Source organism: Ursus maritimus, unplaced genomic scaffold (assembly GCF_017311325.1).
Source record: "Ursus maritimus isolate PB19 unplaced genomic scaffold, ASM1731132v1 scaffold_23, whole genome shotgun sequence".
Classification (NCBI taxonomy): Eukaryota; Metazoa; Chordata; class Mammalia; order Carnivora; family Ursidae; genus Ursus; species Ursus maritimus.
In genome coordinates, this window is record NW_024424786.1 from 35,756,037 (window position 1) to 35,783,141 (window position 27,105).

Sequence of the window (27,105 nt, forward strand, 5' to 3'; positions counted from 1 at the left end):
TCCCCCCCCCCCCCCCCCCCCCACTGAGCGGCAGCAGCAACTTTTAAAGATGGCCGGAGCAGGATTTAGGAAGAAAGCTAGCCCAGACCCCTGCGCAGGCGCTAGGAGGCTGGACTGCCGGGCTGTCGGGAGGGCGCAGGCGCAGAGGCGCGCTGTGACAGGCGCCGGGTCGACCGCCTGCACCTCCCCAGAGGCGCCACACGGGGGCAGCGTCGGCGGCGGATCTGCGCGGGCGCCTACAGCACTGGAGCCGACAGGGCCGGGCGCAGCGCCGAACCCCGGGCGGAACCGCAGCGTCTCTCGCTTCCCCGAGTAAAATTCAAGATCTGGCTGGCAAAGGGAAACTTGAAAATATCCCTAAAAGGTATAATTACAGCCTTGTGGTTCCACTGGGGCTCGAACCCAGGACCTTCTGCGCGTAAAGCAGACGTGCTAACCGCTACACTATGGAACCGCGTGCTGCAGCAGCCTTCCAGGATGAAAGAACCGCACACAAAGTCCTTTTTCTTTCCAGCGTGGACTGACTGGGACTTGATTCCCGGCTATCGCTTACGGGGAGAAACTTTCAGAAGGATCTCAGACTTTCCAGCGCAGCTCCCACCCACGCTTCTCCTTGGCCGCACGGACTCCACCGCTTCTCCGAGAAGGAAGGCGGGCTTGGCCCGGGGCGAGTGTCCCGGGACAGGCGCCGCGCCTGCCTTGATGTAAGCAGCGCGGAAGGGGTGAAGATGCCTGGCTCTGTGGCGCAATGGATAGCGCATTGGACTTCTAGACAGATGGAGGCATTCAAAGGTTGTGGGTTCGAGTCCCACCAGAGTCGCTTTTGTTTTGGTAAGGAAAAGAAAGAAGTAAAAGTAGAAAGGAAAAAAACCCCACCTTAACCCATTTAAAATTCCGCATCCCACTCCCCCGCTATGGAAAGAAACTCATTCCAGCTTCCTGTTGTGTCCTCTCGTGCAAAGGTGGTAGGAGTCCCGCCACCTGAGTCTTCCCAATCGCTTTCAGGGGGCCCCAGAGTCTCTAGTGACTGAAGGTGGAGAAATTAGCATGATGTGATATGTTACTGGGATTTTCCCCTCCCCTATATTGTTCTTTTACCTTAGCAATAAAAATTTTTTTATTGTTTTGAAACTATAGCAGCTCCGTATTGGTCAAGTTGTCTAAAACAAGCCTTAAGGGTACCAGAATGGCCGAGTGGTTAAGGCGTTGGACTTAAGATCCAATGGATTTATATCCTCGTGGGTTCGAACCCCACTTCTGGTAAAGGTTTCCCTGCTTTTCCAAAAAAAGAATCGTTCTGTCTGGATCTCCCCAAGGACTTAAAGATCGCGAACAGTTAGGGCCCTCTGCGTGTTTTGCAATCTTGGGCTGAGACGGTGGTTACATGGCTGGCAATGATGTCTTCATATGAGTGTTAACATTTTCGCCAGACACAGAACGTATAGCAACAAATTCAGAACTGATGGTTTGGAAAACTGAAATAAAAGTTCTGTATAAAACTATACTACCTTGGGGGGAGGAGGAGGGGAGACACATTGTGCAGTAAAAACCTTCAACCTTTATAATTAGTCAACAGTTATTTCTTAAGATCCTGCTATGTGCCAAGTACTGTTCTAAATGCTGGGGTTATGGGAACGCAAACTTTTTTTTTTAAGTAAAAGTAAACAAAAAATAAGGACAACAAAAAAGACAAGGTCCTCACCAACAACATTACTGGCCAGCAGCACTTACATCACAGAGTAATGGGAAGAGATGGTTTATAAATAAGCAAATAAACAGAATTTCTGATGGCAATAAGCACTATAAAGTAAATAAAACAGGGTGGCACAATAGGGTGGCAAAGAACTTTTTCAGGGCAAAGTCATTCCATTTGTGGAAATCATTCACCTTGACACGAATGTTCTCCTCCTCTCTCTACCAAACAGAAACTCCCAAGAACCAATTCTGCTCTCCAAACCTTCGCTCAAAGCTTTCCCTGACCCATGGCCCTCATTCATCCCATGGCAGTTCTTGGGATCTTAATCTGTGCTGGCCACTGGCCAGGCACTGGGGACATACAGAGACTGGCAGCCTCACAGCAGAAACATTCTAGGAGGAAAGATAGACCCATTATACAGGTGTTGAAGGTACGTTGTGGCAGGCAGAATTCCTTCCAAGTCTACAGGGGCCCCGTCACCATTCACAACTCAATTCAGGCTTCACCACCCCCCTGAAGACTTTACTGCCTCTTACTTCTGGTGTTGGCCGGTAACGCTGCAAAAGCCAGTTTCCCGCCGTCAAAGCTCTTGATTGTGTGCTTCTGGTAGCGTGCCTTTCGCCGCACTGAGGACCAGGACTGGGTCTTAGTTAGCTTAAAGGCTGGAGGGCGGCAGGCCCTCGATGAACGCCTGTTGAATAGATTATTGGAAACCTTCATAATTATTCATAATTCGCCGCCCACAAGACGCTCCGGGGCTCTTCAAAGACGAGCATTGGAATTAAAAATGCCACTGCTCACCCAAAACCACGCCCGGAGGTCCGAAATCTGGAGAATTCCTCTGGGGATGTTCCCTTTAGGATGCTTGCATTTACGGGGAGTCGATGGGGGGCAGGCATTTACGGGGAGGCGATGGGGGGCAGGTGTTGCTGCCTGGGTGCAAGGCAGGTGAGGCAGGCAGCTATTTTCTTTATACTCGAGTATCTCTGATGGGAGAAAAAGGATTCCATTCTGCCAAGCACCCACTGGTTCTTAATTTTGCAGTTTCACCTCCCGGGGAATCAGTAAAAGGACTCAGGATGTTAATTCAATAAGAAAAGAATGCGGCCACGTGGCCTATTTCACTGCCCATAGGGCAGGAAAACAGGTATTTTCGAGAGCCCGGATAGCTCAGTCGGTAGAGCATCAGACTTTTAATCTGAGGGTCCAGGGTTCAAGTCCCTGTTCGGGCGGAGGTTATTTTAAACTTCAAAAAACAAATTTGAGAGTACGCTCACACCACTCTTAAGGGGGCGGGGGGTAGGCAAAGCACACCTGGGTTCCCCGCTGGGGGGGGAGGGGCAGATTACCACTCGGGTCTGGCCCTACCTACCCTGGGCTTCGCGCATGCGCAAAGTGCCTAATAAGGAGTCTTCCAAGCTCAGACCTTTCCCTTCCAACTTTGGAATGTTAGTTTTCCGTGGGATGTTTTTTTCCCTTAAACTTACTTTTATATCCGGAACATCAATAGACCCACAACCAGAAAACCGCACCGCCGTCGTCAGTTCTGACAGTAATGCTCCTGGCATTTGCGCAGCGTTTGGCCCTGAGCAATAGTTTGCGCCCCGTTTATTAACGGCGCGGTGAGAAAACGGTTCCAAGGACTCTTTCAGATCGACACACGTGCTTATGAGTCACATCTCCGGCTGGGAACCATCCTTCACCAGATTTCTAACCCGCCGACGGGGCCCTGACTTTCGGGTCTGGCTATATAGAAAAACGTTTTTAAGGCTGTCGGCACGTCTATCACCCACGAGAAAAACTTGCGAGCCCTGCGAGCTGACGGCACTCGGAACAAACACTAAGGAGCCTAGTGTGCGGTCTTAGGGTGCGGGGTACTCCACCCCTCGGGGCTCCGCGACTAGGCCCAAGGCCCCATACCGTCAGCGTGCTGAATGAAAGCACCGCCGCTTCCGGGGGGGGAGGCGCTGAGACCCGCGCGGCCGGTGCGCACGCGCGGGACAGGGTACACGTGCTAAGAGACACCCACCCATCCATCCACCCAAGCCGCTGCGCAGGCGCGGGGGTGGGCACGCGCACCAAGAGACCCGCAGGACCGCTGCGCAGGCGCGCCCGGGGGGCTCGGGCGATACTACTGAAATGAACAGACTGTCATCCTGTCGTGTGTCGGCAAAAACCCTGCCGAAACCCGGGATCGAACCAGGGACCTTTAGATCTTCAGTCTAACGCTCTCCCAACTGAGCTATTTCGGCAAAGACATGAGCCTTTGCTACCCTGTTAAGGAAATTTTAAAAAAGAAAGCGAGGGAGGAAAAAAAAACCACTTTTATCTTCACCTTCTCAGTTCCTAATTTCGCCTTCCAAATTGTACTATTTGTAGCTCTGAGGTTTTGAGAGCAATGAATGAGAAAACTAATTCCTGTCATGTGAAGAAAATTCAGGGTTCTTATCCTAATGTTACAGGATTGCAGGGTTCTTGTCTCACAGAGTCGAAGAATGAATCTTGGGGACACAAAAGGGTGAAGCGAAGTGAAAGTTTATGAAGTGAAGGTGAGAGCAGAAAGGAAAGAAAAAGCACTCTCTAGGGAATGGGGTCCCAAATGGGTTGCCACTGAGGGCTTTTGGTGGCGGTCTTTTACCGAGAACTGACTGGGAAGCTCGTGGCCTTGAGATTCTTGTGCCTTCTTCGTTTGAGCAAGGACAATTGATAACACCCTTCATGACTTAATTCTTTGAGGTTTAGTCATTTTCTGTGATTACACCGTAGCAGCCAAAGAAAAATACTCCCTAACATCTGGGGCCGGGTGCTCTGGTCTATTCCTTTATCTCTTGTTCACTCCAGCTTAGCACTTAGGCCTGCCAGGAATAAGTTCAGAGCCTAGTTAGGGGCCTCCTACCTCTCCCTGCCTATGCTTTAACCCTTTCCTTACTCACGAATGGTTTCTCTACCTCTCCCCAGGGCCCTCCCTAATAAGAGTAAAGAGGGCCACTTATTAAGTACCTACTGTGTCCAGCACCTGACCTTCATAGTCTCACTCGAGCCCCACCCACCTCACGTCTGCTGATAATATGGTAATTTCTAAATGAAATAACTGATACACTTCAAATCGTCCAGAACTGAACCAGAGCTGTCTGGGTCCAAAGCCCAAAAGATCTTGGTGAAGACATAGGGTTTTTGTTTGGTTTTTTGTTTGTTTTCTCACTTTTCCCCCTTTGGCGAAAGACAGAGGGAGTGACCTTGAGGTGAGGAGGGAGGAAGGAGATAGGAGGCCTCAACGCTCTCCAGCCTTGTCCTCTCCTTGTCCCAGCACGCTCTGTTCTTGTTCAGTCAGGAAATGACTGGAGCAAAGACACTTCACTTTTCAAGGTTGCCAAAAGTGTACTTGATCATTTTTCCAAAGGACTTCCTCACAGAGAAGAAAAACGGCCCTGGCTCCTCACTTTGTTTCTCTCCCTGGGATGCCATCTGAGCCCCTAGATTCACTTTCTTCAAAAAAGTAGCCTGACTGGCCCAACCAGTGCACTCTGCTCTCACTTGGGTCAGTGATCATTGCTGTCCCTTCAGCACATACCAACCAACACCAATCACACGAATATAGACAGGCTTATGATCTTGGGCATACTGGGAGTATGTTTCTTTGGAATGGTTCCTTACCTGTTTCCATAGGTATCTTTTGTTTCCTCCCTAGATTGAAAATAATACCAATAATAATGAATACTGAATCAAAATAATGGTAATAGCTACGGTGTATTGAATATTTACCTTGGGGCAAAACTCTACTAAAGCACTGTGCATGCCTTGTTACCTCATTTAATCACCAGTTCGTAAGATGGATGCTATTGCTCTATTCCCTGTCTCCTGATGAGGAAGACACACTTTGGAAACTGGGAGGTAATTGCGGGTCTGTGTAGGCTCGGGGTAAGGCACTCCTGCATAGAGGGTGAAGACCCAGCCTCTCTCTTGAGTGCTCCCTCCATCCTGGTTCTGCCCCACTAATCAGGACTCCCGGGGTACCAGAGTCCATCAGCTAAGAGGGCACCTGACTCAATCAACCCACACCTCCATTCAGCTAAGGAGATCAAGAGCACCTCCCTGTGTTCAGGGTCACACTTGGCGGGGGGAGGGTAGAGAGAAGACTTCGTTTAGAGAGGGGACTGCTCTATTTGGTGCATGGATTTCTAGATGGTTGTCTTTTCCTTTCCAGAATGTAGAAATAATCTCTAGGATAGGAAAGTGGCGTGTAGGTGCGGGATCCGTGCTATATTCGCAGGCACCCAGCGGGAGGGAACCCCAGAGAGAGGGTCAGCGGGGACGGCTCCAGGACAGCGATGGGGGATGGTGCCCGGGGGGGAGTCCCAGGGACGTCCTGGAAGGCTTCTGTTCCCTTTTCCTGTGAATACAGCAGTCAGTAGCTGGCACCCGGGGGCCGGTGGTTGCAGAAAAAAGCAGCGTATTTAATTCCCTCCAGCAGGGGACCGCAAGTTTTCCGAGGGCTTGTGCGCAAACGTTCGCAGTGTCGTCCTCCCGGAGGTCCGGCTTTTTAAGGAAGCGGCCGGACTCGCAGCCTAACCGCTCGAGGATTTTACTCCCTTCTCTGAAAGCAACCCGGATTAGGAAAGTTTGTTTTTGTTTTTAAATTATTAGGAAAAAGGGAACAACCGCCCGAACAGGGACTTGAACCCTGGACCCTCAGATTAAAAGTCTGATGCTCTACCGACTGAGCTATCCGGGCTCACAGCAAAGTGCTTCTCTCCGGTTGCTGAAGGCCCTGTTATCGTTTGCGCTACGCGCTAACAGCACCGCGCGGCATGAGCTCCGGGACTCTTCCCTTGATCGTATTCAACCCAATTCCAACCCATGGGCCCGCGGGGAAGGTGTCAGGTCGTTCTTTGGCAACTACATGCAGATTTCTTAATGCACCCCTTTTTATTTAGAAACTCCTTGGCAAATATGAATCTTGAGTTCTGCAAAAGCCTGAGAAAGGAGGAGAAACCATTTACTCACGGCCTCCCCCACCACGCGTATCTTTGCCCTAAAAGCAAAGAGCACGGGGTAAGAGATCACAGTTCAGCGTTAAAGATATCAGATGCCCCTTCTTCCGAGAAGCACCACTTCGCAGCTGTGGTCCCCATCTCAGGTGCCCACCTCAAAAGAAGCCCGAAGCGTATTAACTAAAATAGGCGACGTAGGACGCCGCCAGCAGCTCCAGCAGCCCCCTCGGCCCTCGGCCTGGACTTGGAGCTCACGCCCCCGCCCTCCGCTCCACCGCGCCCCTGTCCCGCCCCTGCCCCGCCCCCACTGGCTGGCTCCGGCGCACGCGCGCTCCCGCCGCCCTGCGCGGGCAAACCCGCTTCTCCCCGCCTCTCACCCGCACTCTCCATCACTATTTGCATATTACAGATCCCCTGCTGCATTTCGGTCCTCTGGGCCCTTTCCAAGCTATTCCCTTGGACAGGCGTACCACCTCCCTTTCCCTCCTTCCCCCTCGCCCGTCCCAAGCACCTTTGAGAACTCAGTTTAACCTCCATCCTCCCTGGGAGGTACCTCCTGGTGACCGGCACCATCCCTGGTCTCCAGCTCCCCTGGACCTACTACAGCTCCAACAGGCAAGTATGCAGGCAGTAAACCTTTGGGAACCTCGTAATCAATGCTTTAATAGAGGAAAACACGAGTGCGGACAACTAGAAGGCAGGCAGAGTAGAACGTAACAGAGAAAAAGGACCTTAAAACTGAGTAGGAGTATGCCATGTGGACAAGAACGGTGATTCAGGCAGACACCCTATCTCCGCACTTCTTGCTTGAATCCCAAGTGCTTCCCGTGGGGATTCTCCCTTTTCTCTTCAGGCTGGAAACTGGCCCAACTCTGAGAGAGAGAGAGTGAGAGAGAGAGAGAGATTTTAAGAAATTAGCGCACAGTTGTGGGGACTGGCAAATTTAGTCTGTTGGGTGGCCAAGAGACTGGAAATTCAGGTAAGAGTTGGCGTTGTAGCCTTGAGCCCATCTGCAGCGGCGCAGCAAGCTGGAGACCTAGGCAGGTTTTCTGTTTACCCTCCTGAAGAGTTCCTCCTTCATCAGGAAACCCCAGTCTTTGCTCTTGAACCTTCAGATGATTGGATGAGGCCCAGCCACATTACGGAGGATAATCTGCTTTGCTCAAAGTCTCCCGATTTGCATGTTCATCACATCTAAACACCTTCACAGCAGCACCTAAACTGGCGTTTGACTAAACAACTGGGCACCACACCACAGCCCCTAGCCAAGGTGACCTATAAAATTCCCTGTCACACATACTGACATACCTCATGCAAACTTTGAACTGCTCAATTTATTAGTACAGCATTTTGTTTTCCTTCCTTTTGACCATCATTAGATTTCAAGAGTCCCTCGTCAAAATGCATCCTTCCACCCAAGAACTCAAAGATTTGGGGGATGAAGCCCCTCATCGGCTAGTGTATTGGCGCAGATGAACAGAAAGGGGAGGACATATAAATAGGTCCCAAAGCAATACTTCTCCGTTTTGCCTTTCACCACACCTAGGGTTTTTAGAACCCTGTCTCTCCCCCATGTCCCAGCCTGGTGTCCAGCCAAAAAGGAGGCATCCCTAAGTGTGTGTTGTTCCATCGCACTACCTTGATAGACTGACTCATCATCTTAACGAATAACAATAAGTATAATAAAAAGTATTATTATTTTTCATCATCATAACAAGTATGTCATCAATAATATCAATAATAAGTATAAGATTTATCCATCGTCTTAACAAGTAACAAGTATTGTTATTATATATTATATGATATATAATAAGTATTGTTATATTTATTATTACTGTTATAATAATATATATCATATATATTCTGTAATAACAATATATTATTACTATTATTATTATCATTACTACTACTGTTAGAATCCAGCCCAGAGCCTCCAAAGTCCCCTCCCCCCACCCCCACCCCAGACGGTGTAAACAGCTCTGGAAGCCTGGGCCAGATAGGACGGCTGATTCCCTGAGGCACATTTCCTGGGGATCTCTGCCATCGCTGCTCCGGTGGTGATGGACGAAAACGCGTTTTGTACGTGGCGAGATGTTGAGAATGTTGAGAATAAGAAACTACCAGGCTGTTCTGAACCCCGGATCGTCCTGACTGTAGCTTCTCAGTATATTTGCTGCGGCGCGGTGGGGCAGGGGCGCATCGAGTTCAGAGCGTCTGTACGTGTGCGTGATGTGCAATAGTGGTTTGCGATTTGGCAAATACAGATTCAGTTCGTTTTAAATTTCTGAGAAACAATGAGTGTGTACTTTGTATGGTCCACGCAATATTTGGGACATACTTATCCTAAAAAAATTCAATGTTTCTTTGAAATTCAAATTTAATTGGGCGTCCTGTATTTGATTTGGTAACCCTGGTGTAGACCTGAACCAGAAAGGGCTTCCCATACTCACCACCACCAGCATCACCACCAAAGGCTGTTCTAGGTCCTTGTTACTGTTAAACCAGCCGGATCAAACCGAAACAGAGGGATTCTCTGGCCGAGAGGGAGCCCCAGGCTGTCCTCCATCCCCACCCAGCCGCCGGGAGCTCCTGGAACGTCGCGGGAAACTGGAAAGAAGAGAGAGGGCTGGAGGGATCCCGAAGCAAGTGAGCGGCGCGCCGTGCGTAGGGGGAGCGTGGTCTCAGCCAGACCCAAGGTCAGGGAAGGGAGCTTGACTTTTATACTGAGCAGTTGAAAAGCAACGACATAAATCCCTTTTTCGGTTTTCACTTTCCTTCCTCCGGGAGAGGTTAAAAAAAAAAAAAAAAAAAGCAGATGAATGCTTTAGCGTGCACTCCAAGCACGTGTGGGTGAAAATGCCCACCCGCGTGGCAAGCTGGAATTCCACCATAACGTGAGCGGTGCCGCCCGGCGAGAGGGGATAGCGCTGGTGGTGACAGCTAAAACCACTGCCGAAACCCGGGATCGAACCAGGGACCTTTAGATCTTCAGTCTAACGCTCTCCCAACTGAGCTATTTCGGCGACTTGCGAAAAGCGCTATCTGTATTTCCGTAATGAAATAGTGTTTGTTTGGTTTTAACAAAAGATGTCAGAATGAGTTCAGCTGGAGGTAAGCATTTCACAAATGTTATAGAAGTGATAAAGCCAAGTCTCAGTTTATAAGCCAGAAATGACACATAATTTTACTTTTATCAGTCGTTTGGGCTCAAGAAATATATGGAATTGAACAGAAAGGGCATGTAAAAGGCTCCGAACGTGACTTGTCAATGTCACCTCCAGAAGAGGTGCGCATGGAGTTGCTGCATCTGTATGTTAAAAGCACTGTTTTGCTAAACCTAAACCTTTAAAATATGCCTCAATTCTTGTAACCCCACTTTGGCATTTTTAAACTTTCAAATACATAGACACTGTCAAAAAGTGGAATTGTCTGAGGCCTCTCCCCACTCTGAGAAGCAAGCTCTGGCTTAATAATATCCCCTTAATAGGTTGATTTTATCCCACCTCCTCCAATTTCATAATTTTGCATCTCCTGCATTCACATGTATACAACTGAACTAGCCCTAGCCCTAATTTAATCAGAATATCTGCAGATGGGGCTCAGGATTGTGTATTTTGTAAACCGACCAGGTGAATTTAATGTGCAGCCACTCTCAGCATCCCATTCCCAAGTCTCACAAAAAGGTAGCTATTACAGACAGACTCATATTTTAAATTGCTTACTCAACCTCTTCAGGGGAATGTCCGGCTCAGAATGCCCAAAAATGAACCTGTCTTTCCCTCTAAACTTACTACCACCTTCCATCTAAGTTTCCCAAGGCAGAAAAACACAATTTCCTCCCTCTCTCCTTCTGCTCTCTGCCTATAAACAGACCCAAGTGCTGTTCATTCCAGTTCAGAATTGCTGGAATCCCTCCACTTTTCTTTATTCTTACATCTCCTCCAAACTCTTCTTTGATTTTCCTACCAGTAAATCCACACTGGAACCCATCACCCTGCTTGAAAATCCTTCATGGGCTCCCTAGTTGAGAGCAAAACACAAGACTTCTATCTTTATATGGTATATAGACTTCCATAACTTGGGCCCTTCCTCTCTCCAGCACGGTGGCACAGTGCTTCCTCCTTGACTCTGAACTCTAGCCATTCATGCCCCCAACCAAATTCAGGATGCTTTCCTAGACCTTGCTCTTCATCTTTGTCATGCCACTTTCTATACATTGCCCTTCCCTAACCCCTATTAAGCCTGCAACTCTCAACTCAGATACATTTTCCTAATTCCAGAAGCCTTCTCTGACATGTCTCTATCCGGTCCTCCCCGAGCCCTGTAGGCCGGTGGCCCCCTCCAGTGCTTTCACACTATTTATCAAACCAGACTGTTTTTGCCTGTTTATCAGAGCTCTTTCTTGTCATTTTTTTTTTTTAAGATTTTATTTATTTATTCGACAGAGAGAGAGACAGCCAGAGAGAGAGGGAACACAAGCAGGGGAAGTGCGAGAAGCAGGCTCATAGCGGAGGAGCCTGATGTGGGGCTCAATCCCATAACGCCGGGATCACGCCCTGAGCCGAAGGCAGATGCTTAACCACTGTGCCACCCAGGCGCCCCTCTTTCTTGTCATTTTTATCCCTAATGTATGTTACATAACAGACTGGAGTCAATGTTGAGAGAGAAAGGACAGATGGAAGAAAAGAGAAAGAGAGAGAAAGCCCTATCTCGGGGCCAACTGGTTTTTTTTTTTTTTTTTTTTCCAACTGGTTCTTTACTAACTTTTAAAATCACCTGGTTAAACTCAAATGTGACCTCTGCAAGGCTATTTATAGAAGATTTGAGCTCTTTAGTTCTTGACTTTAAAGATGCCTCCTGAGGCCACACTGCTTCCTTCCCTTGAGGAATCTGTGTGAACTGAAAAGCTAGTAGGGAGGAAGTCCTGAGGAGAATATACTACACATTATTGTCTGAGCTTGGAAGGAAAAGCCATGAGAGGCTTGGAATGCTTCCCACAAGGCGGGGCAGATCACAGGGCAAAAGCTTTATAACTTTTAGAAGCAAGCTCTACATTTTGACAACAATCTTAGAGTTTCACAAGGTATGCACTTTATAGTGAATAACTGACAAAGATTTCTACATCCCCTTTTAGGGTTGGTTTTCACTTATCTTGCCAAAAGCAGAGTAGGCCCTGAAATTTTAAGGTTTACCATTTTTGTGGGACTTCAGGGGTCCCTGACAAGTGTTATCATTTATCATTTTGTTGGGTTATCATTTTGAATCATGAGTGAGTGTGGTAGGCCCTTGGGGATCCACATCACGATTCATCAGGTCACAGTGGCCCATGAAAGGACTAAAGAAGGGATTGTTAAAATGTTTCAGGTACATTTGACTGCCCCTATTAGAGGAAGTTATATGGCACAGTGCTATTCAAGATGGCCGGATGCAGCGCTCGCGTCTACTGCAATGATTTTTAGCTTGCCTGACAGTCCTGAAACTTCCCATCAAGCCCAGCAATGTGAATCAGGCAATGACGAACAGATGAGTGGCCTTCCCAAGAACGAGGCTCGAAAAAGTCTCTGGCAACGTACCTACTTTTGTGGACATGAGAGCCCTGAGAAATCAAGGAGACTGGAGGCTGAACTTCAAGGATGCTCCTTTCTTCAGGACCTCCCTCAAGGACCTCCTCAGTGGCGCTATCCACATCACTAAGCCTCTGGAAACAGAAGTGTGCGTTACTCCATGATGTGACCTAATGCAGGAAGAAATGACTTCACTGTCAGCTGCCTTCCAACCCAGCTTCTCCCAGAACACAAGGTTGTAGAGGTCACAGACTCGGGGTCAAACAAACCCAGCTTTGAATTCCAACACCATGACTAACCAATCAGCTGTGTAACTGCTGGGTAACCTTAGTGAATTTATTTAAATTAGGGATTTTTTTTCCCCCAGCGCCTTTCTTTGTATTTCACATGAAGATTCTAACATTTACCTCTTAAAATTGTTCAAGTGTAAGCCAGACGATGTTCAGAATTCCTAACTCAGCACGCTGGATGCAGAAGCAGACACTCGGAGAAGCAGACACTCGGCCGCAGGGCAGGGCCTGTGTGCAGCCTCTCCCAGCCCCTTAGATTCCTTTGCCCACCCCCTCCCCTCCCTGAACTTTATAGTGAAACTCTGAACAAGCATCTTCAGGGCCCTTAATTCTCTCCAAGGCCTTCAAATCAATACTCAATTGCTCATGTTTCAAAGTATCGAATTTGAATCCGTATGGGAAACAGCTAAGAATCTGAGAATCTAAATGGGCAAAAGAAACTAAATTCAAGAAAACTTTTATTTTTTTAGGTGAAACAGGCCCCACATCAAAAACACTAGAAAAGATTCCCTATACCGAGGTGGGGGGGGGTGGACATTGATGATGACATTCCATGAAAGTGGAAGGGACTGTTAAACTACTCTTCTGTCCACAAGCCCTTGGGGATATTGTCAAACAGCTGAAACATCTGGAAACCCGTGCCCCGTTTTTCTTTCAATTTCTCACACACATCAGCTGCCCACACAAACCCGCACCCGGCCAGTTCTGTAGCCGCTCCCACCGCCACTTATCTAGTAGGAGTCAAGTGAAGCAGACAAACAATGACTTTTTAAAAATTATTTAATTTAGTAGTTTTCTTGGAAAAAAAACAATAAGGCAAAAAAAATGAAAATATAGTTTTGTTTTGATGTGACTTCATTTCACCTGAAGGACTCAAAGCTTCTCCATTAGCAGGAATCGGACTGGGGCTCAGGCTGGGAAATGTAGTGCCGATGGCGGAGGAAGAAAGGTGGGGGATAAAGCAGAGACGTTCAGTTTGGTTGAGGAATTCCTGCTCTGGCTAAAGCCCCCCGATTAGGTCACGGCCTTGGCGGGCCTCCTTGAAAGAAGCCCCAGCACAATCCCGCGCTTAGGCTGGGAATCGGGGTCTTAGGAGGAGACTCCCCAGCGGCTGCCCGTCTCTCAAGTGCATCACAGCTAGGAAGGGAGGAATGGCGAGGAAGGAACAGAAGTACTAATTTACCCGGTATGAATCCAATTTCCACGCAGGGATGGCTTCCTCTGGAATGCTATTTCCCCCAGGACCCACACTGGCTGAGGCTCAGCAGTTAAGGAACAGAAACGGAAAACACTAACAGAAAGCATACAAGGAAGGCACCTCAATTTGTGATCCTCAACCAAGGGTGGGCTGCACAGGGGCAGGTTTCTGAACAAGACAACTAAAACAAATACAGAACACAAAATGAAGGAAGCCAGGGCCCGGCAGGAGCAGTTCTCTTGCCCACCCCACAGGACGGTACTTTCGGCCCCACGGCCTAGGAAGAAGTGTCTTTTGGGAATCGGCTGTGTGTGCTGGGATTTGGGCAGAGGCAGAACGAAACTGCAAACTACCGTCCTGACTCTCTACCCACGNTCTTCCTAACAAAAGAAGGAAAAAAGGCAGGAAAGAGTTAGGATTTCATTTTCAAGACTCAGGTAATTAGGAGAGCAGAATTTAGACAGCAGTGGACACTCCATGATACAGACCCGGGATCGAGTCTCTGTTCGGGAACGGCCGGAGGTGATCCTGCTCAGGTTCTGACTCTGTCTGCCCCTAAAAGATGGAAAACAGACGAGGCTCCAGTCCACATCAGTGTGTCCAAGAGAGAGTCCCAGGGAGACAAAGGATATCAAAAAACAAGATTCTTAATGGGAAGAAGGAAAATCAAACAAAAAAAAATTAGATTTTTCTCTACATATATATAATATACAGATATTTAACACATTATTCGAGAGGTGGCTCCAGTCCTTGGGGCTTGAGAGATGGTGAAAACTTTGTTTCCAATTAACTCCTTCTCTCAAATTCTGAAGTACATCAGAATGGGACAGGTAATGCTTTGCTCCACATTGGGGCACAGACCCAAACTTGTATTGCGCTGAGAGAGAGAGAGAGAGAGAAGGGGGGGGAGGGAGGGAGGAGCAAGAAAGGCAATGAAGAATGGGGGTGAGGAGGAACTGGGAAAACAAAGTGGCTAGCAGTCTTTTCCATCCTGCCTCGTGTTCTCAGAAGTTCCCCGTCTGAGGAAGTCCGTAAAACTCCCTTGTGAGGATAATGCAACCCTCCTACCAACCACCAAAGTGGTCTCCGGTTGTTGTCAAAGATGGAGGACAGCAGAAGGGTATTTTACACAAGATAGAAACTTCTAAGAAATGTCAGTCTGAGTATTCCAATCTTACAGAACAAGCCCCCTCGCAATTGTTCCGATACTGTAGTTCTCTCGGGGCGGACGCCCCACGAGACTGACCCCGTGTGTGACCCCATTTCGTGACGCCATGCCTAAGCTCCACCGCGGTCATTCACGATGCCTCCATTGGTTAAGTCTTACATGCTCCTCTTTCAAGGAGCTTCTAAATTCAGCGCTCGCTCTGAACAGCACCAAAATGCCCCTGAATCATCACCTCACGCAGACCTCGGCTGAGCAGGACACTACAGGGGAGGGTGAATGACGTCATCGTAAAGTGGGGGCAGAGGGAGAAGGAAGAGCCGAGAACAGCTGGCTCTGCAGAAGTGGAGCAGCGCTACCTTCCGGCCACTAAGCCTCTCCCTCACAAACACAGGTGTCTAGTAAGTCGATTTCAGTTTCAATCAGCTAAGGCAACCAGCCAATCACCACCACTGGTGTCTGCTTCTGGTGATTGATTTGGACAAAATGATTGGTTAAGACAGACAAACTGGAGGAAAGCGCTCGGTCAGAGTCCCAAGCGCCAGCTTTCCCGCACATCCTCTGTCCTCTTCTCCTTTGGATCCTCCTCCTTTCTGTTGCTGCCGTTTCAGAAAATGTCCGGGCATGAGGTCCAGTCCTGTTTTTCTTTACACTCCCAGTATCCTCCCCTATAAATATGGGTTAGCTCCTTGGTAACAGGGTCCTTCTTCCGCTCAAACCACAGCGCCTTATAGGGATCATAGGGTGTGCCTAAAAGGGAAAGCGGGTAAAGAAAAACAGAATGAGAGCCAGAAACACACCAAGCGATTCTCCACCCATCGAGAGAGTGGAAGACAGGCTCGTTACCATCCTCTGTGGCTTTCATAGCTTCTGCTTCTCGCTTCTTTCTGGAAAGTCTTTGCTTTTCCTCCAGGCGCTGCTTCTCTGCATTGGCTTCATCCCAGCGCCCATTTTCCATCAGTCTCTGGTCGGGCCGCAACCGGCTGTCTGTGGGGGCGGTGCCACTTTCCCAGGCGTTGAGCGTCAGAGCAAGCTCTGAGAAGTAATACATGTTTTCTGCATTCTTCCTACAAGTAAAAGATGAGAAAGACGAAGGGTGATGCCAGAGCCCAGGCCCTTGTTAAAGAGCAACGACCAAGCACACGGCCAAAAGACGGCCTCCCCAAAGCTGTTCTACAGATGGACAGACTCTAGGACCGGGGCAGGGTCCCCCCGTGCAGAGACCCAGACTGGACCGTTCCCCAGGCCCTCCCCAGGCATCACTCGCTCCAGGAGTTTGCTGGGCTTGTGCTGTGCTCAGCAGAGATTAGGAAGAAATTCCTAAGGAAGAATGAAACATTCTACTAAATGAAAATTCCTTATTCTTATTTCCTTTGCGTTCTTTTTCATCTCTTTCTGGGATAATCTTGGCTCCTACTATAGACTGAACATATGAGATGACAGGACACAAATGGCCTCCATCTATTTCTGAATCCCAGTACACGATCTCAGGGACCTTTCCACGGCCACTGGGTCTCAGGCTAAGTTGTTAACGGTGGTAGGCATCTTTCTCCTCTAGCTGCTTCTGAGTCATTTTGCTCTAATTATGAATATTTTTTGGCAGATGTGACTTGATTAGTTTCAATTTTCTTGACAAGGCACATTACAACTCAAATCATACTGTGACAGCCTTCTGGTAATCTCTCCGAAGGTTCTGATTTCCCTGGCTTGATCCCTCACATAATTAAGTGGGAAGGAAGGTGAAAATGCCATCAGTACTGCTCCAAGGTTGAGGTCAAAGTATTACCTGGGACAGCATGCATACTGATACTCACGGTAAAGGGTTCCTCTTCCATAGCATGACCCTGCTTTCCTCTGCCTCATGGCCTCTCTGCCGAGCATCACCCCCATTTTCCCCAATGACTGGCTGTACTTTGAAACAATCCATTTTCTCATCCCATGTCCCCAGAAGAGCAAAGTGAACTTTTCCTGATGGATCTGTCACTTCCCCTGTCACCTACAAGGATGGGAGAGTAGGGTTTTGGAGTACAGCATTCACTGTGGGTTAGCTTTACCTGACTATTCTGGAAACCAAAGTCCTACGGTCAATACTGGTTAAATTCTGCTACGACAAACACCATGGAGCACCCAAATTATTCTGGTATACTTTTTTGAGCTGCTTAAAATAAATGAGCCACAAGTTGGGGTTTCATCATTTTGTCGTGTAGGGATTTTCGTTGCAATGATATATGCTGGAAAGGATCTGAATGGTACTCAGAATTATGGTATTTTCTTCTAAGGTATTCTCTTCTCTCTGATATTTTCTTCTTTCTTCAGAGACAGCCACAAACAGATTTAAATCCCCAACTCTTCTTCACTCTCCATCAAACTGCTGGCGCAGTTCCACAGTGGTGGTGACACAGGACTTGCGCTGAGACCTCACAGCGGTCAAACTGCCCATCCTTCTTCCTGAAATCCTTCTATTGGTCCTTCCTCTGTGTTTCCCATTTTCAATCTCTCCTTGCTCTTGACTTTCACTTTCTTAATGTCTTTACCAGAAAAGACAATGACGTGGTTTGGTAATGCAATCTAGTCCCCCTTCCTGCTGACTTTCTCCTTTACCTCTTCCCCCCCCCCTGCCCCAAATCACCATATACATATTTAGGAGATATATATGTTTAGACTACCTCTTCATCCATCATCTACACGAGCCCCCAAAGAGTAGGCTTTCCAAGGAACACACACTAAGGAAAGGCATTTAAACTCCAACTTCTCTTACCTTTCTTGCTACGTCACGAGAGAAGTAGCTATAAGGAGCAAATTTAAGATTGCACTTGTCTCCCGTCTTGTGATTCACAATATCAATTTCACCAGACTATAAAATAAAAAGCATCATGGATTGATTTTATTAAGACCGGAGGACTTGAATATCTGCCAGACCCCATGCCTCACAGTTCTTCACTTTTCCATTGCACACTCTCAGACTCCCTTGCTTAAGAGTCCCAGCCTCAGCCGACCCCGACAAGCTGTGACATCCCTTTGGAACCTTGGTATTCCAGTTTGGGATCAAGATCAAATGGCCTTCTGGTATTCTGTCAATCATGCGTCACATGTTAGGTGGCATGATTTGCCTTTCAGCACATATATTGATATTCACATAATAATTTACCATTCCAAACCAACCCCCCACTCATACCCTTCATGAACTCTGTGCTTAAATCAAAGTACTCTACTCACAATTACATGACTACACATGCCTGGCCTTTCTACATTTTATTCATTTTCTCCTCCTTTCTATCTTCTAAATCCCAAACCACTTTAAGACTCAGCTTGGGGTGCCTGGGTGGCTCAGTCAGTTAACTGTCCAACTCTTGGTTTCGGCTCAGGTCATGATCTCAGAGTCATGAGATCAAGCCCTGCATTGGGCTCGGTGTTCAGTGTGGAATCTGCTTGAGATTCTCTCTCTCCCCCCTCCCACTGCCCCTCCCCTTGCTTGCCCCTGCCTCTCTAAAATAAATAAATAAATAAAATCTTTAAAACAAAACAAAGCTTAATTCCCAAATCTACCATGGCTTTTCTGACTGCTAGACAGTATTCCCTTTCTTTTCTTTCTTTTTTTTTTTTTCTTTTTTAAAAGATTTTATTTATTTATTTGACAGAGAGAGAGTACAAGCAGGGGGAGAGGCAGGCAGAAGGAGAAGCAGGCTCCCCTCTGAGCAGGGAGATAGATGCAGGGCTTGATCCCAGGACCCTGGGATCATGACCTGAGCCAAAGGCAGACGCATAACGACTGAGCCACCCAGGCGCCCCTCCCTTTCTTTTCTGAATTTATTGCAACCATCATCTTAAGAGCAGACTGATAATTAATTAGATGTTATCTTCGTACAGCTCTTAACACTAGCGTATTCTGTTAATACTTTTCAATCTATACATATTTGTCATGTTATCTCCAATGATACAAGAACTCTTTGAAGGACAATGTCTTATCTTGCTTTGTATCCCCAAGACCTAGCACTCTGCCTAGCAGTGAATGTCTGATGAATAATGAAAGGATGAAGAGTAGGAGCCGTGTTTATTATTTTGTTGTCCTTTCACAGTAGCCAACACAGTCCTGGAAGAGTAGTCATGGAATGAATGTTATAAACTGGTCATTTACAAAAAATATTTTGTGGTATAGAGGTCGGGGTGGGGCTTCTGGCTGAGAGCAATTCCTTAGGAGAAATAGATAAATCATAACAATAGTCTGGGGCCAGTTCACATGTCCTTGATACTGCACAGACATACCTACGAACATATTCTTCTGAACTTCAGAACACTTTGGGCACCTTTGCTTACCTGATCTATCCACAACTTGCCCACGATAATGTTGTGCACCGTTGTGGTAACCTTCTTCCAAGTGTAGTGGTGCCCAGTTGCATGGAAAATACAGTGGATACTACCTGGAAACAGGGAGAAGTACACAAATTAAGCCAAATATTAGAATAACAGCACCATGTTAGCTACAAATAACAATGGATTGATCCTCTTCTATCAATATTTCTTACTTTTAAAAGGAAAACAATAAACCAAAAAGGATTTATAATCTTCTTAAATGTTGGAAGCACTGATTGAATTTTTTCACTTCATTTTTAAATTTATGAATAAACTATAACTAAATGATGACAAACACTGACAACTGGTAGAGCTTAGCTAGGAAGCAATATTCTGCAATTGTAGAAATAAAAATGAAAGCAAAAGCTCCAATCTTTTCACCAACTGTGCCTGCCATACAAGTTGCAAAAGTTATAGGAACCAACATGAAAAAATAAAATTGAATTGTGGAAAGGAGCACACATTGGTAGTCAGGCCTGGGGGCCAGGCCCTCTTGTTAGTAACCGGCTGTGTGACCCTACGTAAACCACTTTTCTAAGGGCCTTAACAGTAATGGAGTAGTGGATAGAGCAGGGGCTTTGGAATCAGGCAGAACTGGACTGAATCCTGGCTCCAATACTCATTAGAGGTGTGACCCCAGGTTGTATAATAAAGAATTTGTCTGGTCTTTGTCCATGGTTCCTGCGAAGGAACCTCTAAACCCTTAGAATTTCCCAAGTGATAGTAGTGTGTTATTAATGGGGGCCCTGATAGTTTATGCATACAGGGTAACATGGTGGGCCCCTAGATAGCTTATGCTCGGGATGAGGCCAGGCCAGAAAGATCAACCGTGTAATTAGAGACTTGGGGCCTTGAATCACTTGCTATCAGCCAGACCTCCCAATCTCCTGGGAATGGTATTCCCTTCTCTCCCGGGAGGGAAGGAGGCCTAGCTACTGAGTGTAGTCATGTGCCCAACGGTTCAATCATGCCCCCCTAATGAAACCCTAATAAAATCTCTGGACAATGAAGCTTGGTGCGGCTTCCTGGTTGGTGAACACATCAATGTGCCAGGAGGATTATGTGCCCTGATTCCATGGGGGAAGGCATGGAAGCTCTATGTTCAGGACACTTGCAGACCAGATGTGTCTCTCCGTTTGGCCGGTCCTGATTTGTACCCTTTATAATAAAACTATGAAGTGAGGATAGTTCTTTCTTGGGTTCTATGAGTTATCCTAGCAAATTATTGAAACTGAAGCCAGTTGGTCAGAAGTACAGAGGGCCTGGGGACCCCCAAACCTTTGTGATCATATTGAGCCTATAGAAATATTCCAGAGTTATCTCCCCATCTCAAGATCTTTAATTTAACCACACCTACAAAGTTCCCTTCACTGTGAGAAGTGAGATATTCACAGGTTCCAGGGATTAGGATGTGGACATTATTTTCGGAGGAGGGGAGCATTATTTAGCCTACCACATCCCCCTTTTAACAACAAAGACTCTGAGCTCAGAGAGGTAATCTTCCCAAGTTCACATAGCTAGTAAGGGCCAGAGCTGGAACTCAAAATAAGATCAGAATGTCTGTATTGCCCAATACCACAACCGTATGTCCCACCCTGCTGATGCACCTGTTGTTCCGTAGAGTGTCCCTCCCAGCTCCCAAGGATAGTGGAAAAATAAAGAAAGCCCCATGACTGCCTTCCTTCATATAATATTTGTGTCTTGGAGACTGGACAGGAAGTTAAAGATCTAAAAATTGAGGCACTTAAAATATATGAAAAGGAAGACAGGCACTTCAGAATGGTCAAATAAGGACTTTATAGATCTGTTCCTCAATAAAATCAATTAAGAACACTAGGCAAAAATAATCAAGATCAACTTTTTCAGAACTCTAGTAAAGAAAAATGAGCTTTGTGGAATTTTAACTGGCCCTATTTCCATCCTCCTCTCCCCAGCTTGGCAGTCGCCTTGAAAACCAGCAGCGTCACTCACGGCAGACATGAAAACCAGCAAGCAGCCTAGCAAACACTGGAGGGAGCAACGGTATGAAGCTCCAAAAGCCCAGACTCCAAGGAACTGTCACTGTCTGACCTGTCTGCTGGTTCCCGCACAAGGGCTTATCTTTATCTGACCTGACTTAGCACCTGCTCGCCTCAAACAGCCTTTCCCCAGGGGTGACAATCAAAACAACCAATGACAAATGCTTAACACAGTAGCTGCCTGAGGTGGTGTTCACAACTGGGGCAGTTAAGGGGGCCCTGGGTGACTCAGTCCATTGAGCATCTGACTTTTGGTTTTGGCTCAGGTCATGATCTCAGGGTCGTGAGATCGAGCCCTGCATTGGGCTCCACACTGAGCATGGAGCCTGCTTGGGATCCTCTCTTTCCCTCTCCCTCACCCCTTCCCCAGTTTCTCTCTCTCTAAAACAAAACAAAACAAACAACAAAAAAAAAACAAAAAACAAACACCCCACAATTGGAGCAGTTAAATACATAATGGCCCCAAATTCCCAATTTGATGAAAAACATTAATCTACATATCCAAGAGGCACAACGAACTGCAACAGGATAAACTCAAAGAGCACCACACTGGAACCCATCATAATCAAACTCCTGAAAGACAAAGAAAGCATCTTGAAAGCACTAAGAGAGAAATGATGTATCACATATACATGATCCTCAGTAAGATTATCAGAAACTTCAGAGGCCAGAAGGCAGTGGGATGACATATCCAATAATGCTGAAAGAAAAAAATTTATAAACCAAGAATTCTATATCCAGCAAAACTATCCTTCATAAACAAAGAACTTAAGACATTTTCAGACAAATAAAAACTTAACGAATTCATAGCTAGCAGATCTTCCTATTAAGAAATATTGTAAAGGAAATCTTTCAGGCTGAAATGAAAGGACACTGGACAGCACTGGACAGCAACTTAAATCTTCATTAAGAAGATACCAGTAAGGGGTCTCTGGGTGGCTGAGTTGGTTAAGCATCTGCCTTCGGCCCAGGTCATGATCCCAGGGTCCTGGGACCGAGTCCCCCATCAGCCTCCTTGCTCAGCATGGAGTCTGCTTTTCCCTCTGTACCTCCCCATGCGTGTGCTCTCTCTCTCTCTCAAATAAATAGATAAAATCTTAAAAAAAAAAAACAGACCAATAAACGTAACTATAACTATTTAAAAAATAACAGTATAAGTGTATTTTTTGCTTGCAACTTTTTTTCTGCTATATGATTTAAAAGACACCCTATAAAGCAAGTTATAAAACCATGTTGATGAGATTATAATGTATGAAAACAATTTACATGAAAATAAAACCACAGAGGAGGAAAAAGGTACTGGATCTATATGGTTGCAAGGTTTCTGTGTACTACTGAAATTAAATTAGTATTAATCTGAACAAGATGCTTAGATGTTAACTGTATTACCCAAGATAACCACTATAAAAATATCTTTAAACATATAGTAAAAGAAATAACAATGGAATTAAAATGGTAAACTAGAAAAATATCTATTTAACGCAAAAGAAGGAACTAATAGAGGAAGAGAGGGACAAAAAAAGACAGACAATACACAGAAAAAAAACCAAAAAAACCCAAAAAACAAAAATGGCAAATATAAATCCTACCTAATTCATAATTAATTATAAGTAATCACTTTAATCAAGAAGTAGAAATTGCAAGAATGAATAAAATATATAGGGGGAATTTTTTTTACTAAAATGCCACTCAGGAGCAAAATCAAGGTCCACAGAGCCCAGTAGTGTCATTGACACAGAGATCAACAGGCTAACTGATTGTTTCTTTTTTTTTTGACTGGGTGTTTCATTCATATTCCCGAATTGTGATTCTCCTTAGATTAGAGAGCTCCAAAACTATAAAATAACACACATTTAAATGTGTCTCTTTAGGGGCCCCTGACTGGCTCGGTTGGTAGAGCATGCAGCTCTTGATCTTGGGGTTGTAAGTTTAAGCCCCACATTGGGTGTAGAGAAAATTACTTATTAAATTATTACTTAAAAATAAAAATCTAAAGACAAATAAATAAATACCTACATACATAAATGTGTCTTTTTTTTTTTTCTTACAATTTTTACTTATTTATTTATTTGTCAGAGATAGATAGAGAGAACAAGCAGGGGGAGCTACAGAGAGAGAGGGAGAAGAAGGCTCTCCCGCTGATCAGGGAGCCCAACGCAGGGCTTGATCCCAGGACCCCAGGATCATGACCTGAGCTGAAGGCAGATGCTTAACTGACTGAGACACCCAGGTGCCCCATTTCTTTCTTTTCTTTTCGAGAGAGAGAGCACAGGCATGTGGGTGAGTGGGGGAAGGGGGAGTGGGGGAAGGGGAGAATCCTAAGCAGGCTCCATGCTCAGTGCGGGCTCGATATGGGACTCGATCTCACAACCCTGAGATCATGATCTGAATTCAAGAGTAGGACACTTAATTGACTGAGCCACCCAGGTGCCCCAAATGTGTCTCTTCCAACTTTAAGGCTACTACCTGGTTCCAATGCCCTGGAACTTGATAAGCAAATTCACATGATGTATCCTCTGCCACTGTCTTCATTTTGCACACTTCCATTATGTTTTCTAGAAGCATTCTTCTTTCTAGATTTCAGGAGTTCTAACTTTTCCAGTGTATTTTACAAGGAAACTCAGACTCCCTGCCACCACCTCCAAAAACCAGCTGTCTGCCTACTCACTCACAACCCCGTCCATAAATCGTTCTTCAGTGACATCTATTGGTTTAACAATTTACCCTAGGAGAGTCGAGTGCCATTGCAAATGTGAAAATTTCACTGCAGGATTCTCCTTCCAAGTCACTGATCCAAAATATGAAATACAGCCACCCCCAGGGCCAATGTCCAGAAATCCCACTCTCTGTACTTGAGTTTTCTGTCACTATGTCAATTCTTTGTTCCATCTCCCTATGAAAGCTGGGATCTTAGATTTGCTCACTTACACTTCCTGCCTGGTACATGGCAGGTGCTCAGTATTTAATGGATGGAGGGACTTAAGACAACACATCCTGGTGACCTGAATCCTTAAATAACCACAGGAATGGAATCCTACCAAAGATAATTTTCTAACTCTAAAAAGTTAGATCCACCACATATATTATGTTCATATAGTTATTTACCCTTCAAGGAACTCTGTATTAGTCAAATCACAGAGAAAGTGTATGGCACATCACTGGTAGATTTACTGCTATTTTATTGCTATTTATTAGATTTATTGCTACTTTTAACATGTATACAACCTTCCTTAGAATTAAAAATAACCCATCCCTTTGGAGATCCTCACGGGGCCTCTGAAACCTCTCCATGGGTGAAAGTCATATTGCAATATGACCATTTAACATCCAAGTTATGCAAATTAGGTTAGAACACCCCAGGCTTTACTACTCTTAATCTAATACTTCTGAAATGGTTAACATCAAAGACAATCAAGCAATTTGAACCTTTTCTAAGGTCCTAGGTAAACATCAAAACCAAAATCACTCAGCCACCTTTTCATCTAAGAGTCTTTTGCATATCAACCACAAGGCGGTAAGAGCTAACACTCCCATTTCTTTTCTCCTTTTAATGTATTACACACATTCTTGCATTTGTTTTCTGGCTAACTTTTATTTTCTAGAAACTTTTTAAATTCTATACCTGCTACATTTTGTATTTCTTTCTTTCTTTTTTTTTTTTTTTTAAGATTTTATTTATTTATTCGACAGAGAGAGAGACAGCCAGTGAGAGAGGGAACACAAGCAGGGGGAGTGGGAGAGGAAGAAGCAGGCTCATAGAGGAGGAGCCTGATGTGGGGCTCGATCCCAGAACGCCGGGATCACGCCCTGAGCCGAAGACAGACGCTTAACGACTGCACCACCCAGGTGCCCCTACATTTTGTATTTCTGAGAGAAAGGAGAATTTACTAAAGAAGATGACTCTACCCCAGCACTAAGGCTACGCCTCATGACAGATGAGAACCGGGAAACGGAAGGCCACCAGGAGCTTAGGCAGTTACTCTCGGCTCTGTCTCTAGGGAGCTACTTGCTTTCTCTCTGTCTGCTCTGCGTTTCTTTCTCAGCATTCACTCTTCTGGACACAGAAGGCCAAACCTGGCTGCTCTGGTTCAAGAGAGCCTCGGGAATCTCTACTACACTTTGTGAATAATCTCATTTCCCCTACAGTACAGACTCTCCGATACTGCATGTTAGGACTCCCTATTCCCAGGCCTGATCTTTCTGATGCTGGTGCACCATTAACTTGTAATCCAATAAGATCTTTTAAAATAAAGTTTCATTTTACCTGGAGTTCAGCCATTACATAAATGATACCTCACCCTTCCAGTGGTGGAAGAGAGGGGGAGAAAGGAGAGGAAAAGGGGAGGGACGGTCCGAGAAACCTAACCTTGCGGTCCCAAGAATTGTGATTTATGGAGTGAAGCTGATTGCTAAAGTAGTGGGGGCAACAACACCAGTTAAGAGAAAGAGTTTCACGCATGCTAGATTTTATATTCTAAAATAGTACTTCAAGATTTATTAGCTATAAACGAAGAAGAAGCATTTATGACTGGACCGATCCTTAAGGACTCTCCTGCCTCCTCACTCATTTGATAGCTGAGAAGTGAAATGACCTGCCCAAAGCTAGCGAGTGAAAGTTCAGTACCCAAATCAGACTTCCAGGCTCCTGACTGTTAAATCAGTGACCACTTCTTTCATGCCAGAAAATCTTTCTTTCTTACACAGATGGCAGCCTTACCGAGGGGCATGATGGAGAGGTATTTGCCTCGGAACTTGCTGGTGATTTTGATTTCCTGGCGCAATGTCCAGCCATTTTTGGACTCGGCATGGTGTGCAGCAGCAGGGGGGTGATGACTCACCTTGAAGAAATCAGTGGTTCAAATTAACGGAGGAAAAAGGAGAAGGAAAAGATACTGCCTATGAACTGGTGATAAACACCCAAAATGCACACTTGACAGCTTTATACCCACAACCGTCGATGAATACCGGGGCCTCCAGTGTTGAAGCCCTAAAGGAAAAGAAGGCAGTCTGGGATGACAGGAACTGAAATTTCTGCAAATGTAATACCCAGAGGTATCAACCAAAACCATCCTTTTCTTCAAAAAGTAAATGTGTCACAGTCCTGAGGCTCCTTTACCTGCTCACAGAGGGATCGGTACCCATTCTCCTCTAATCGGTCCAGCTCGAAAGTCTCCCCAAGGAGTGGGTTGAATGGCTTGCTGGTACGGAAGACAGTAGTGGAGTAGGAGGACACGGTGAAAGCTGCAACATAACAGAGCTGTTCTAGAGAATTCTCACATTTTGCAGCTCGGTCTAGCAGCTCGTGGTATTCCAGATCTTCAGTAAGGCGCTGAAGCATGGATAAGGGCTCATTAAAGTTCACCTGTCAGGAAAAGAACAGATTTAAAAACTTTGCCCACACATCTATAAGAGACAGTTGACTGCTTTTGCAGGTAGAAAGATATATCGAGATGTCAAGATGATAAAGCAAATCACTGGGAAGAAAAGAGCCTTTGCTCAGGAGACCAGCTCCAAGATCTAACCTACAAGTGATGCACTCTCCCTGGTCAACTGTCCATGTCAACGAGCAGTATAAATCACTGTTTTCATTTATTTCACTGACTGTAAGCTCTTTGAGATGCGCACCGTGCCTCTTTGTTCATCTCTGCATATCTGAGAGCCATCGATGCCTCACCCATAGGAGACCATCATCAAATAGGTATAGAAAGAATGAATAAAAGAAGAAATGTATTTTAGCACAAGTATACCCAGAGAGGAAGTGAGGTATTTAAAATTCTTGAGGAAGAAAAGAAAGGGTAGTAAATTAGAAGTACAGGCTTGTCAAGGCTGGTGA

General features: G+C 45.9%; 1 protein-coding gene and 7 non-coding genes across 8 annotated transcripts in view; 3 read left to right on the forward strand and 5 right to left on the reverse strand.

Moving 5' to 3' along the window:
- Nucleotides 1-381: 381 nt before the first annotated feature.
- Nucleotides 382-454, reverse strand: TRNAV-UAC. Its single transcript has one exon. It is a non-coding gene; the product is annotated as a tRNA-Val (tRNA).
- Nucleotides 455-734: 280 nt separating this feature from the next.
- Nucleotides 735-820, forward strand: TRNAR-UCU. The gene is given in 2 exon segments: nt 735-771; nt 785-820. It is a non-coding gene; the product is annotated as a tRNA-Arg (tRNA).
- Nucleotides 821-1,180: 360 nt separating this feature from the next.
- On the forward strand, nt 1,181-1,263 carry TRNAL-UAA. Its single transcript has one exon. It is a non-coding gene; the product is annotated as a tRNA-Leu (tRNA).
- A 1,592-nt stretch (nt 1,264-2,855) lies between these two features.
- TRNAK-UUU lies at nt 2,856-2,928 on the forward strand. The gene has a single exon. It is a non-coding gene; the product is annotated as a tRNA-Lys (tRNA).
- A 947-nt stretch (nt 2,929-3,875) lies between these two features.
- Nucleotides 3,876-3,948, reverse strand: TRNAF-GAA. Its single transcript has one exon. It is a non-coding gene; the product is annotated as a tRNA-Phe (tRNA).
- Nucleotides 3,949-6,355: 2,407 nt separating this feature from the next.
- On the reverse strand, nt 6,356-6,428 carry TRNAK-UUU. Its single transcript has one exon. It is a non-coding gene; the product is annotated as a tRNA-Lys (tRNA).
- A 3,209-nt stretch (nt 6,429-9,637) lies between these two features.
- On the reverse strand, nt 9,638-9,710 carry TRNAF-GAA. The gene has a single exon. It is a non-coding gene; the product is annotated as a tRNA-Phe (tRNA).
- Nucleotides 9,711-13,303: 3,593 nt separating this feature from the next.
- Nucleotides 13,304-27,105, reverse strand: part of LOC103666155 (oxysterol binding protein) — a 31,744-nt gene continuing 17,942 nt past the window's right edge. The window contains exons 8-14 of the mRNA XM_008694182.2: nt 26,389-26,634; nt 25,990-26,110; nt 19,219-19,322; nt 17,663-17,758; nt 16,719-16,900; nt 15,751-15,971; nt 13,304-15,654 (exon numbers count right to left, since the gene is read on the reverse strand). Coding sequence (XP_008692404.2) covers nt 15,512-15,654; nt 15,751-15,971; nt 16,719-16,900; nt 17,663-17,758; nt 19,219-19,322; nt 25,990-26,110; nt 26,389-26,634 — 1,113 coding nt within the window. The 3' untranslated portion in view covers nt 13,304-15,511. The remainder of the gene's footprint in view (nt 15,655-15,750; nt 15,972-16,718; nt 16,901-17,662; nt 17,759-19,218; nt 19,323-25,989; nt 26,111-26,388; nt 26,635-27,105) is intronic.